The 13,995-nt window shown below is 42.0% G+C and overlaps 1 protein-coding gene across 3 annotated transcripts in view; it reads left to right on the top strand.

Moving 5' to 3' along the window:
- Positions 1–481: 481 nt before the first annotated feature.
- The window catches only part of LOC148015815 (alpha/beta hydrolase domain-containing protein VTE7-like), a 67,388-nt gene continuing 53,874 nt past the window's right edge, over positions 482–13,995 (top strand). The window contains exons 1-9 of one of the 3 annotated variants that reach the window (XM_087664228.1): positions 482–601; positions 687–942; positions 3,751–3,836; positions 4,499–4,645; positions 4,719–4,816; positions 4,901–4,950; positions 5,086–5,181; positions 5,260–5,349; positions 5,582–5,674. In XM_087664228.1, the coding sequence (XP_087520354.1) occupies positions 570–601; positions 687–942; positions 3,751–3,836; positions 4,499–4,645; positions 4,719–4,816; positions 4,901–4,950; positions 5,086–5,181; positions 5,260–5,349; positions 5,582–5,674 (948 nt within the window). In that variant the 5' untranslated portion in view covers positions 482–569. Of the gene's footprint in view, positions 602–686; positions 943–3,750; positions 3,843–4,498; positions 4,646–4,718; positions 4,817–4,900; positions 4,951–5,085; positions 5,182–5,259; positions 5,350–5,581; positions 5,675–13,995 lie in introns of all 3 variants that reach the window. The other 2 variants (XM_087664227.1, XM_087664229.1) reach the window with 2 other exon arrangements.

The raw sequence follows: 13,995 nt of genomic DNA, 5'->3' as shown, positions 1-13,995 counted from the left end.
AACATAGAGAGAAAATTATAGACAGAAGAAAGATAAAATTTAAAAGTGAAAGAGAAAAGAAAAGAATTTAAAGAGAGAATGAAGAGAGAAAGAGAAGAAGAAGAAGAAAAAAGGAGAGAGAGAATTGCACATTTGATGAGAGAGAAAGAGAGAGAGAAGGGAGATGAGACAAAATAAACTAAAATAAAAGATAGAGAGAGAGGGAAAGAGAGAGAAGAAGAAAAAGAGAGAGACAAAGAGGAATATAAAGAGAGAATTATAAAAAGAGGAAATATAAAATTTAAAAGAGAGAAAGAGAAAAAAATTTAAAGAGAGAATGAAAAGAGAGAGAGAGGAGAATAAAAAATAAAAAATGAGAAAAGGGAGAGAAAAAAAAGACAAGGGGAGAAAAAGAAGAGAGAGAGGGGAGAGAGAAAATAAATTAAAAGAACAAAGAAAGAAAGAAAGAGAAAGGGAAAAAATTTTAGCGTAGGGAATTGGGGGGAGAGATAAAGAGAGAGAAGAAAAAAATAAAAAACAAAAGGGGCGTGATGTTGTAAACCACAGCCAATTTCTCCCGGGCGATACTCATGGCGCTGGACCAGGCACATGCAGCGCACAGGTAAATAACCAGATAGGGATGTCGAGGGGAGAAAATGGATGACCTGCAGCATGTCAAGCATTTTTCTTGCTTTTTGGTTCCTCAGGTTGTCTCTTCAAACCACAGGAGGACATCTTGGTCCTGGTCTGCTCTGCAGTAATCGGAAAAGTTTTCCTGCAAGATTCGCTCGTTTGGGAGCTAAGAAGAACGTCCATTGCCACAATGTGGTGGTGCGCAGCACGGATGCCATAGATAGTTTGGATTCCGTTACCTTCCCGTCTTTCTTACCACCCGAGGTGAAGTACCTGCAGGATTCAGAGGCACGCGCCATGGCTGCTAGAATCCAGAGGCTTCCTGTCAAGGTATATGCCAATCACAGCTCCTAACATTCTTTGTTTTGGGAAGTTTAGAGACTACACACAATTTCGTGAGTCCTGTCAGAAACTTCTCAGAACAGTGCAAAATAACAAAGCAAATAAACACGAACATGATACTCGGTGAGTGATAACTACACAAAGAGACGCAAAGCCAAACAACTAGGGAAAGGAACAGACTAGCAATGGCCAATGCCATACAGCCGACACAATCTTGCAAAGCAACCATACAATGAAGTGACCAGCGTGTTCCATGCGCAAATTATTCTGCAGGGTAGACTAACAACCATGCATGCTATGATATTTAGTTTATTGCTATAGAATAAGATGCTTTTTATTTTGTGGATTTTCATTTGCTGCACATTTTATTTTCATAGCAATAAACTAAATATCATAACAATAACGATGCATACAAGTGGAACCTAAGTGAGGATATACCGTATATTCAAATAATAACAGCTAATAAATGATTTTCTCAAGAACATATGGTTAGGACAATAAGTTAGGATACAATGGGCTACCTTGGCACTCTTGTTAGAGAGGATCTGTAGACCTAGGTAATTATGACACTTCATCAAGTACAATTTCACCATTTGACAAGATAAATGAATCAAAGAATCTGCGATGAGCGCAACATGTGTTTGATTTTGCAGGCTCAAGGTGTGATGTTCTTGAAAAATGTACCTGTACTATTGATCTTCTTAAAGCTGAACTATGGACCTAGATGACAAAGGAGAAGCTTATGTGATTTCCATTGCTTGTGCATATATAGCATGCTGAAAGCAGTCCAGCAGCTAGGTGATGATGAGGGGCTGGAAATAGTAAATGCAGCCTGCTATGACAATGGCAACAGGTAGCAAGAGTGACCAGCAGGTACTGTGGCACCAGAATGATGCTAATGTAGAAGTAGATGTCCTTCAGAAGCAGGCCAACCTTGGATAGCAAATGTAGCAGTCAGCCAGTTGCGGATGATGATGGCAGCGGTTGGAGACTGTTAGGCAGGTGCTGAAGTAGTGGTGGAGGTTGAAGGTGATGATGGTGGAGAATGGCAGCAAGTGAAGATTCAGTGAGTGGGATCAAGTGGCTTAACCCACACACTATTTATAGGAGTGCAACCAAGCAAAGTTCATGGGTTTGCTTATTGGGACACTTGAAGCACTCTTGTGCATTTGAGTTTTGGGTCTGCTTAATGAGCTTTATGAAAGGTTCAATGTTAATGCACTTTCTTTAACTTAATGATTTGTAGCTTGTAAGAGGGGACCTTTTGCATCTTGGTTTGGGCTCTAGAGCTATACTTAAAAAATGCATCCAGTCTTTCACGTGAGAAATTTGGCAGAGCTCTATGGCATGAGTCATTCTTCGATCCTTGATCAATAGAGTCAACTTCAAGGATGTTAGGTGCCTTCAGGGGAAGCGTTTCTTCATACATTCAAATAAGAGTCATGAAGATGCAAGCTTCAGTCATTGTTGTGAATTTCATAGCGATCTAGTGCGAGAGTGAAGTGGCTTGATGAGAGCCAGTTCTTGAGGGATGCTCTACCACTTCTTTGGACTTCGCAAAAAGGCTATGTGTCTTTATTCACTTACTAGGCTCCCAACGCTTTGATGTTCACATAGATCACAATCTTGCCTAGATCTTCCATGCTCATTGCAGAAGAAAACCGTTGAGAAAATTTGTTGTGACAGATCTCCCTTTGATGCCCAAACCATAGTAGGAAAAGCACAAGATCTTGCAAGAGAACTCTAAACAACTCTATAACCACACAATCAGCTACAAATCAACATCGCTCATCTTGGGATATCATTGTGTGCACTAGAGCAGCTATGGATCAACATCATTCATCTTGGGATATCATTGTGTACACTAGAGCAGCCATCACTTGCACTAAAACTACCATTGCCTGCCTAAAAACAGTCTTGGCCCGCCTAAAACATCTTTGTCAGCAGCAAAAACAGCATTGCCAACATGATAAACAATATTGCTAGCATGGACAGCACGATCAGCTCTAGGGGAGGTATGGCCCTTAGTAGATGGTGATGGACGTCCTGATGGCAGCCATGGCCTGTCCAATATAGCCTACTTGTGGTTGGAAAGCTGTGTTCCTCCACCCTTATGCGTTTCTCCTGCTTTTCTTGTGTTTCACTTGCTTTTCAGCTTAGCTGTGTTCCTCTGCCTTTCATGCATGTCTCCTGCTTTTCTCGTATTTTACTTGCTTTTCAGCTAAGTAATCAATTTCAATAGTAAAATTTAATTATTCAGTCATTATTTTATTAAATTGAGTGTCCTGTTCTGAAACTTTGGCTGATGCCCACATTCAATAAATTAAATGAAACTTTCATTAAGGTACTTAAATTGAATTAATTGAAATGTGTGCAGAGTTACACATTAACTAATTCATTCTTAATTGACAGAACCTTAATAATCACTAACTGACGTATCCATGTCGAGGACAACTCATGCAATTTCTCGGACCCACCCAAAGAGTAAATAAATCAAATCCTTGTGACAATCACCTTCTGTTTAGGAGTGCAAACACGCCATAAGATGAGCCTGAAGGGGTCATTTGCTGCATACATAGGTAGTTTTGTGCTCTTTAATGCACATCAAAAAGTGCAGAGGCTATGAGGACTGTAGAGAACATAATTATGGGAAAGGAGAAAATGGAAATGTAAATGGGAATGGGCATGGAAATAGAAACAATAAAAAATTGGGCTTTTGGGGAGTTTCCAGTAACTATGGTGTTCTAGGAAATGAGGAAGCTAAAATTGAAATGGTGAAAGTCTGGAGTTTTACAGAGGTTGGAGTTCTTTTCTGGGTGGAGGGGAAGTGCTTGTTGGACGGAATGCAGATTGGCCAAGTTGCTGATTGTGACATTTTCCAGGTCAAGGTCTGCCAAGTTTCTGCTCAATGAGATTTTGGCTTGTTCATTTCCTTCATCATTCACAGGCTACCTATGTGGAGTCCTCAGTTGTGTAATGTTATTTGATCCTTGTATCTTTGTTCTGTTGCCCTTTATTTTCCCCTTGGCCATCAATACAATGGTTGTTTGTTTGTTTGGGTTCATCTTGTCATGTCAGTTAAATCTTATCATCCTTGAGCTGTTTTTCTGTGTCTTTTGAGAGAGTGTCAAGGGCTGGCATCTTCCACTGTGTCACTGCCCAGAATGAGAACTCACTGTAAGGAGACAGTTTTCTCTAGAAATGTGGATTTTATTTCAAACACCCTCCCAGAAGGCCACAAGGAAGTTTGGTGTAAGCAGCGAAGATAGAGGATCTTCCAGTTTTAAGGAATTTCCTCAGATTCAAAACTAATCTAATAACAAGGAGATGATTGCAATAGTATCAACTTCAAAGCGGCTTCTATCAAGATTCAGTACTTGGGAAACAAGTGCCATGTCCTTTGGATAACTGGATTTAATATTCCCATCTGTTAACAGACACATGCATCAGTCTTTTGCATCTGGCATTCAAGGCCTGCAAAGATTTTCTGTATCTAATTTTGAACAAAGTCCCTTTGCAGCTCTAATTAGTTCTCCTTTTGTAGGCTGGTGAAGGGACTGAGAAAGCTTACTGACGTATGGATGTCGATGCAGACAAAATTTTTAGACATGCCTATTATGACCAGCTGTGTCAAACCTGTGACTATAAATGAGGAGTTGCTTCCCGTGGTCCTACTTCATGGGTTTGACAGGTAAACGTTTTCAATGAACTCAGTTTTTGTGTTGTTTTTTCTATTTTAGTAAGAGGGCTTAAATGCTCTGCAGCTCCTGTTTAGAATGGAGGCATACCTATCCTTTATTGGAGCGGGCAAACATCAACTGCTGGGCCTTTGACATACTTGGGTGGGGTTTCTCACATCATGGTATGTGTGGTAGTTTCACTTGAAGGCTGATTCTATTTAATGTACTTTCAGCCAGGCTATATGACAATTTGTGTGTCTCTGCAGAAGGAGTAGAGTCATTTAGTGCGGAAGTCAAAAGAGAGCACTTGTATGAGGTGATTACATTGCTCTTTGCTATAGGACTTTCCTTGGTCCCTGAAGATTGAGTTTAACTGCTGGGTCTGCTCTACGGTGGATGCAACTTGGTTGTGATTGTTCAGTTGGCTTTTCTGGTCCTTATGGTGTGATAGTTTTGGAGATCATACCTTAAAAAGCCCATGATTCTGGTGGGTGCGAGCCTTGGAGGTGCTGCAGCGATAGATTTTACGGTTGTTTATCCCGAAGCTGTAAGTTATTAGTCTTTGCAGATAGGTCAATTCACGAGTTGTTGCATCTGTTCAATGTTGTTATCCCCACTATTACAGGTATCAAAACTGGTCCTTGTAAATGCTCAAGGATATGCAGAGGCCAATGGAAAAATGGGTTCATTGCCCCGATATCTTGCCTATGCAGGGGTAAGTTTTTCCCCCTTTGTTTTGGCATCTTGGTGCTACAGGCAGTAACATACTTTTTTCTGCTCAGTGAATAGAGTAGAGGAAAGAAATCAGTCTTTTCCTGGCCAAAGGACTTGGCCACCATGTCTAAAAGGGATAGATTCAAGGGGTTTCTTTAGAGTAGAGGTCAAATAGTGCGTGTTATTACAGCTTCATGCTTATGCTGCTCTAAATCTACAATCATGTGTTGCAGGTAGCGGTACTGAAAAGTGTATTGCTGCGAGCCTATGCAAATCTTCTTGTTTATCATAGAGTAGACTATCGTTTGATATTTGAATTAATGAAGGTAATCCCTAACCATTTCCGCTCAAAAGTCAAAATGGTTGTGATCATGCACAGCATAGGTTGCATTCATGCCTGACTTACCTTCTCAGCATTTTTGAATGTGCAATTGTTTTACATGTTACAACTTGTGAAGGATTAAACTAATTCTCATGGCTTTGCAAGCATAATCTATCCTCGCAGGAAGGTGTACTTTTTTGCTCTTCAAAAATGCCTTCTCAGCACTTTAATTGTGGCCAACATGTCTCATAATATTTGTGTAGCATGCAGAAGGGGATGACATATCAAAGCCACAATTTGAACAAACATCATCCGTACATGATGCAAGAGAATGAAAACACAAAAATCTGACAAAAATTTATAAGATTATGAACAGAGAAGAAAGACAGCAAAGCATGGGGGAGTCTATGAGCTTGGTTAGAACCATGTCGGTGAACTTATTTATATACAAGATTCTGTTCTCCTGAGTTGAACTGTGGGCTCACTTCACCAGTATGGATTTAGGGTGAATGTAATTAATTCAATTTACACTGCTGTTTTATGTCCTCAATTATTCTTGCTTTTAATATAATGCAAAAGTGCTTCAATTTACTTCCCAGCACCTATGTTGAAAACAAATTGATCAAAGTTGCTTCTTTTAAGCGCCTTAATGGGAACTTTTGTATGGATCATCTCAAATATAATTGTTGGAAGGGCACCATTATTCTTCGACTTAGTAGACTCATAGCTAGAGCCATATGATCTAAAGCATTCATTGTGAATTTGATCGTGTTGGCCTAGGTATGGAGTATTTGTGTGAGAGAGAGAAATGAAACTCAAGAATGCTCAATCATATGATGAATGGATGTACTCTTGGATGAACCAAAGGACAATGAATGAATAACGATCAAGACTAATGATAATGTCCAAAATGATGTACTAAAATGCTCAAAAAGTCTTTAAATAGAAAAATCTAAGACTAATTGTACTATTTAAAGACTGTGTGTCCTAGAAACTTGAGCTCTCATTGTGCTAGGCATATTAATTGTCTTAATTGTCCTAAGTGACAGCTAAGTGTAGCTAGGAAGCCAAACTAGGAGATCAATTAGTAGCCCATGAGATGATCAACAAACCCCCTCCATGGTATAGGTTGACAAATCTAGGAAAACACAACAAATCCTAGAACTATATAATGCCATTGTCGCACACGTTCATCCAGATGAATATAGCAACCTATTATTGTACAGGGAATGACAAATCATGTTACAAAAGGTATCAAGTTCAAGGCTTGGTGAAAAGCCTAGAAATCTGGTTGAGGAAGAGCCTTCACAAAAACATCTACTAAGTTGTCTTTAGTGGGTACATAAGATAATTGAACATCTCATGTTGACATGTGCTCATAAATAGAGTGATAGTGCTCCTCTATATGTTTTTTGGAGTCATGGAAAATTGGATTCCATGCAATGACCAAATCATTGTGTGTAAAGGAGTGTCAGACATTTTTTGTGAACATGAAGGTCTTCAAGTAACTTGTAGAGCCAAATACATTCTAGAGTAGTTGTTGTCAAAAGACAACATGCCAACGAGATAGTAGGATTTGTGGGGAGGAACACAGAGTGAACTAGGCAAACACTAAGAAGAGAAGAGAAGAGAGAAGAAACTTTGATGAATGGAATGATGAAGATTGAAATCATGGAGTGAATGTGATACAAGGGAACAAGGGTGCCGTAGCATAAGGAAGATGATGAAGACAGCCATGAACCATGAATCCCAATGTCCTTTTGAAGGGGTGTGAGGGCAGTGGAGAGGTTGGAGAGAAGAGGTGACGGACTGAATGAATCACATGTGAAGAATGAGTGATAAAGGCAGCCTATAAATAGGCAAGAGATTGTCTAGGGTAGCGCTTAGAGGGAGGCCACCGGTCGTCTAAGGTGGTGCCTCACTGTGGGTGCCCAGTCCCTTTTGGGGGCTGTCCACTATGAAACCCAAAATGAAAAATGCAAAACGCAAACTACAAGTGAAGGGTTTCTTAACATCCCCTCTTAGGCCCAAAAAGGGGGACGAGAAGAGTGAGATGGAGATGCAATGCTACAGATTGAAGAATGCTCGTGGAGCAGGTGCCACTTTGACAGTGTCCCTTGTGGGAAAATTGTTCACTCGTTCAAGTGCCCTAGTACAAAGATGATGAAATTATACAATGCATAGGAGGAATGTCGAATTTTGTGTGGTGTCGAGAACCATAAGGATATGGTCATACTCGATCTTGAGAGTTGGCTCCATGTTGACCAAGTGACCAAGGCAAGAAGAAGAGGAGAAAGAAGATGTAGAGGATCCCTAAGATTCAAGATTTCCACTTGAAAGGTAACGTGCATTGAAGAACAGTAGACAGAGTGAACTGAAGAACCTAAAACTCAACTGTGGGAGAGAAGCCACTAGCTCTGTGCATTCGTGCAGGAAGGAATACGATGGCCTCGTCACCAAGTTGCGGTTGAACCTCCAAGGTCTCGATCTAGGTAGATTCTCAAGATCCTGGGAATCAATAGGTGAGATGACCGTTGGAAGGAAGCCACCCCATCCAAGGGTAGAAGAAGAAGATAAAAGGCCTCTGCCAAGGTGTGTGAAGGACTGAGCGGTGGGTGGGGACCCCCTTTGAAATTGGAGGAATAGGAGCCCCCTCTGAAGTTGCAGTAGATGTAGATGCTCTCGCGAAGGGCAAAGAAAGATCAATCCTCTTTGAATTCCCCTTTGAGGTAGATAGGGAATCCAAAAACTCATGGATCATGGACTTCGAAATGTTTGAGGATGAAGGAAGTGCCATTGGTCATGCTGAAGAAGGTATCTAGGGTGGTGAAGAACTCTCAGAGATGGCTTCTCAAACTTGAGTAGGTGAGGGTGGAGAAGGGTGGGGCTTAGGTTGAGCAATGAGTGGGCAACAATAGCTGCTTCTCAATAGAGCGGATTGGGAAGCCAAAGAAGAGGAAGGAGTTGAGCAGCCACTATCTCTCGAAGGAGCGCATTGACGAGGAGACGGTATCAAACAATCATTGTCTCTTGATGGAGCGGACTGTAGAACTGCAAGCCGTGGTAGCCACTGTACCCGAAAATAGGTGGGAGAAGAATGCCGCTAGCATTGCGATGATCTCCAGGAGGTCGTAGCGCCAATCGATTCTCCATGTGCTTGAAAGGACTTAGTGCACATCGGATGCGTCTTATTGCCTTGAGCATAGTACTTTGATAGCTGATGTAGAACGATCTTTGTGGCCTAGAAAGGAGAGGTGGCACAGATAGTGCTGGGTGGGAGATGGATATACTCGAGGGGGGGGTGGGGAGCAAAGGTCGAAGTCGGCAAGCATTGGTGGTGTGTCCGGTGATGCCACAATAGGAGCACCCAATAGATTGGTCATCTATTGGTAAAGAAGCCATGGGTAGGAGTGTGCCTTGCTAAAGAAGGAAGAGGTCAACCACGAACCATGAACTGCAATGTTCGCCTCAAGGGGTGTGAGTGCAGTGCAAAGCACAAACCGCAATGTCCGCCTCAAGGGATGGGAGGGTAGTGGAAGGGTTGGAAGTGAACTACTAGTGGGAGGAGGATACTACTAGCAGTAAGAGGGTGCAGCCAGCAGTTAGGAGTAGCTGCGGGCTGACTTGGAAGAGCCGCCGGTTGTGCAAATGCAGCTTTCGGCAAAGAATTAGGTGTTGGAATGTTGTCAATAGTTAGGAAGTGCTGCCAGCAGACCAGGTTGAGCCACCAGCGGACTGGGTAGAACTACCAGTAGAAAAACAGGGGATACAGCAGTATGGTGGAGTTGCCAGCTGAAGGGAGGAGTCGCCGGCTGAGAAGGAGGAGCTGTCAGCTGGAAATGCAAGTTTTAGCAGATAAAAAAGAGCCGCTGGGTTGTAGAGAACAGCCGCTAGGAGATTGTTTGAGTTGCCAATAGCAGGGAGGAGCTGCCAACTGTCAAGAGGCTGAAATGCAAGCAGAAAATAGCAAGTGTAGGTGAGAGCAGCTGCCAGGTAAGGTGTTGATGCAGCGGAAGAAGAGAAGTGGATGCTAAACCCGCCACTGGTCTTTGCCTTCACTAGAGTGGAGGATCTTTGCTGTTGTTTGGGTAGATCCAGATCTGATACCATGTCAAAAGACGATGTACCAACGAGATAGTAGGGTTTGCGAGGAGGAACACAGAGTAAACTAGGCAAACATTGAGAAGAGAGAAGAAACTCTGATGAATGGAATGATGAAGATTTTAATCATGGAGTTAATGTGATACAAGGAAACAAGGGTGTCATAGCACAAGGAAGATGATGAAGACAACCACGAACCACGAACCGCAATGTCCTCTTGAAGGGGTATGAGGGCAATGGAGAGGCTGGAGAGAAGAGGTGATGGACTCAATGAGTCAGCTGTGAAGAATGAGCGACAAAGGTAGTCTATAAATAGGCAAGAGACTGTCTAGGGTGGCGCTCGGAGGGAGGGCGTTGGCTGTCTAGGGTGGTGCCCCATTGTGGGCGCCCAACCCCTTTTTGGGGTTGTCCACTATGAAACCTTGAACACAAAACACAACACAGGTGCCTAGCCCCTCTTTGGGTTGTCTATTGTGAAACCTTAAATGCAAAACGCAAAACGCAAATTGCAAGTGAAGGGTTTCTCAACAGTTGTAAGTGCTCCTTTGTACTTAGCTTCACAACTAGAAGTAGCAACTGTGTTTTGCTTCTTGCTCAACTAAGAAACAAGAGAACTACCCAAAATGAGCCTAAATCTTGGGGGGTGCCGTGGAGGTGTTTGAAGACATGCTTCATTGCTTGCCAATGAAGAACAGACAACTTGCATAATTCTGCTCAATTGGGAGATTGCAAATTGAAGATTTGGTTTAGTGTGACATAATTGAACAAGACATCCAAGAGCTTAATTATAATAGGTAGCTTGAATGATCCATGGCCATCAAAAGAAATTAAAAAACTAGGCTCCAAGAGAGTAGAAAATTGCCTTGTAGTCATCAAACTAGAAGCATCGTAGATGCTGTCCAATATACTTGGATTGTGCTATAATAATCCTCTTCTCAATGGTGGCAAATTTGACTCAAATAGTTATGAAGTAGACCCAATTCTGTCATAGCATGCTTATAGGCTACATTTTGATCATCATTTTCCCAATAAAAAACATTATCAACATAACGGATGGAAATCAACTATATAAAGTAGCCTCTATATGGATATTATTGAAACCCAGATGCAACAAATTAGAATGAATATGGGTGTACCAAGTGCATGGAGCTTGCTTCAAACCATGAAGGATCTCTTTAAGAGATATGCCTTGCCTTTTGAGCCGTTGACTTCAATGCTAAGAGGTTGGGTGACATATACTTCTTCATTCAAGTAGCCATGGATGAAGGCAATCTTACTATCTAGCTGATGTATTTGACAATGAAAGTGGACAACAAGTGCAACAACACATCTGATAACGGTGATGCAAGTGGTAGCAATAGAGATTTCCTCAAATCAATGCCTTCTTGCTGGACATAGCCCTTGACAACGAGATAGGCTTTCTACTTGTCAACAAAGCGATGAATTCATATTTTAATTTTAAAGCCCATTTTACACCTATAACATGCTTGCGTGGTGGTAAGGCATACAACTCTCAAGTATCATTTTGATGGGTAAAACGAAACTCATTTGGTGTCCACCCATTGTTCAACTGCAAGTTCATCTTTGCAAAACTCTCTTAAGAATAACCTTGCTTGTTGGATGGTGAAACATTCGTTACCCTTTGCTTTCAGCACTACAGCCAATAAAGATGCAATGGGCAGCCTTGTCATGGAGCTTATGCCTATTTTGAGAAGGCAATGAGCATATGCCAAATATCCAAAGGTCCTCATGTGAGAAAATGTGAGAAATAGAGGGCTTAGAGCTTGTCCAAGGCTCATGAAGAGTAATGGTCTTTAAGGATCTTGTAGGGCACCTATTTAAACATAAGTGGCACACATGATTGCATTCAACCAAAATGTACTAGGTAAGTTTAAGCATGCACCTAGCCATCTCCAAAAGACATTGAGTTTGATGTTTCACTATTCCATTTTGTTGCGGGAGGAAGGAATTGATGCAATGTTTCGGGCATAGTTGGAAACTGTTGTTTTGAATTTTTGCAAGAGTTGATTCAGCAAAATCACCTTACAGAATTTACAGTTAGTTCCCGATCAGGAAAAGGATTGTCTCGCATTCTAAACAGCCTAGTAAGACTTATGAGCAATCTTATAATCAAAGGTATTGCATACAAGAGCACAAGTAGTGCCGAATGTCTAGGGATCTCCAGTTCAACAGGTTTGTCAAGGAATATTGTGTAGCATGTTCTTGATAGACAACAAACAATTCCTCAACCATCTACACATCTAGGTTTTTTTGGGAGGTGGTTTAGTGTTTCAGTTTATGAATGCCATTATACTCGCCAATGTTGCATGCAAAATGCAGGTGGTTTTTAGCTCAACACCCACTCTTAGGCCCAAAATTGAACCGAAAGGCATCTATTATGTTTACCCAAAGCGTCCCACCCTAAAGGAGCTAAGGCATTGGACAAAGGGTGCACGACAACTGCCTAGTGGTCTACCGTGACTACAAAGGCGATGGTTATCTTACCAAGGGAGTTTAAATAGTCTCCCTAGATAGGACAGGGTATCGAACAGAGGGTACTCGTTGTCTGCCTAGTGGCCTCCCAAGCTCCATAAAGGCGGATGGAACCCCATTGAGCTTTTGTTTCGTTTGTTTTAAAAAAAAAGTTAAGAGTGAATTTTATGGGTGACAACCAATTAAGTAAGAGCAACTTGAAAGACGGGAGTGGGGATGGTACACCCAACATATCACAAAACAATACAAGAAGACGGGAGTGGGGATGGTACACCCAACACATCACAAAACAATACAAGCTTTCCCATCCACTCGAGGATGCTGATAATTAGGGAAAGATGATGAAGTATCATGAGAAGAAGGATAGTGGGGTGACCCATCGGTGGAAATAACTTAGGATCCATCCAGTGGTGCTCTACACAATGGGATGCATAGTATGTTACATGTTGAAGAATGCTCATGCAACAGGTGCCACTTGGATAGTGTTCCTCTTGGGAAAATTGTTCACTTGCCCAAGCACCCTTGTACAAAGATGATGAAATCATGCAACGCATAGGGAAAGGTATAGCAAAGGGGGGGAGGGGAGCTGATGTGGAAAACAAGTGCTGAAACCTGTAGAATACTTAGAAGCGTAGGAACCCCCTCTCAACTTGAATGCGATGCTAAAGAAGGAAGAGGAGCTCGATCATGGTCTTCATGGGGTGTCGAGAACCATGTGGATGAAGATAATGAAGTATCCCTATTGGAAAAGCAAGGATAGAAGGCATCACCATGATAGCATCGAGAGAGATACTACACAATTTGTTGTGGGAGAGGGAGCCGCCATACTGGTAGAAGAGCAATACTCTTAAGTAGATGGAACCATGAAATGAACGACCCGCAGCTCCTGTCGCCAGTTCAGGAAGGACTGGTGCAAACTTGCATGTCAGCTCTATATTGAAATACAAAACCTTGCAAGAGAGATCAAAATTTGCAAGCACATAGGTGATTAGTGAGATGCTCCAAAAAAACAAAAGTGAAAATAAAGGAAAGCAGAGCTAAGTGCAATGCAATGAGTATGTAAACATGTAGCGGAAGTCTAGAAAGGGAAAGGCTAAGTATGTGGCCACCATTGTGTACAGCGAGGTGGGGAAGTGGTTCTAGAAGGTGCAGTGGATATCCTAGGAATGGATGCATAAAGTGCAATAATTGAGCCACTAGCAGACCAATCAGCTAATCCTTCAGAAGTAGTGAAGGAGATAGATTGTGGAGACTCTTTGCGTGCCACATATCCAGTACCTACTGGGGTAGATGGAGTAGGTGACGTAGTAGCGGGAGGCATAGCTCCACTGGATTGGCCAGTCGGAGTGGAGGCAGTCACAACAGTCTGTGGTGGTTTTATAGGAGGAAGATCATGGGCCTTGGTACAATACTCCTTGTCCATATGGTTCGACTTTTGGTAGTGTGTGCAAAACCTATTTTTCTTAGGAATTTGCTGCCAAAGGGATTGTGTTTCTTTGGTTTTGTCAAAGGAACGAGGGTCATCCTTGTTTTGGCTTGCCTTTGTATCTTGCAAGTTCTTGTTGTCAAAAGATGACGTACCAGCGAGATAGTAGGGTTTGTGAGGAGGAACACATAGTGAACTTGGCAAACATGGAGAAGAGAAGGGAAGAGAGAAGAAACTGTGATGAATGGAATGATGAAGATGTGAATCATGGAGTGAATGTGATACAAGGGAACAAGGGTGCCGTA

Source organism: Lygodium microphyllum, chromosome 23, assembly GCF_053477565.2.
Source record: "Lygodium microphyllum isolate KBCC chromosome 23, Lygodium_microphyllum_v1.1.10, whole genome shotgun sequence".
Lineage (NCBI taxonomy): Eukaryota > Viridiplantae > Streptophyta > Polypodiopsida > Schizaeales > Lygodiaceae > Lygodium > Lygodium microphyllum.
The sequence above is the reverse complement of the archived record's forward strand: the minus strand, read 5'-3'. Positions and strand labels throughout refer to the sequence as shown.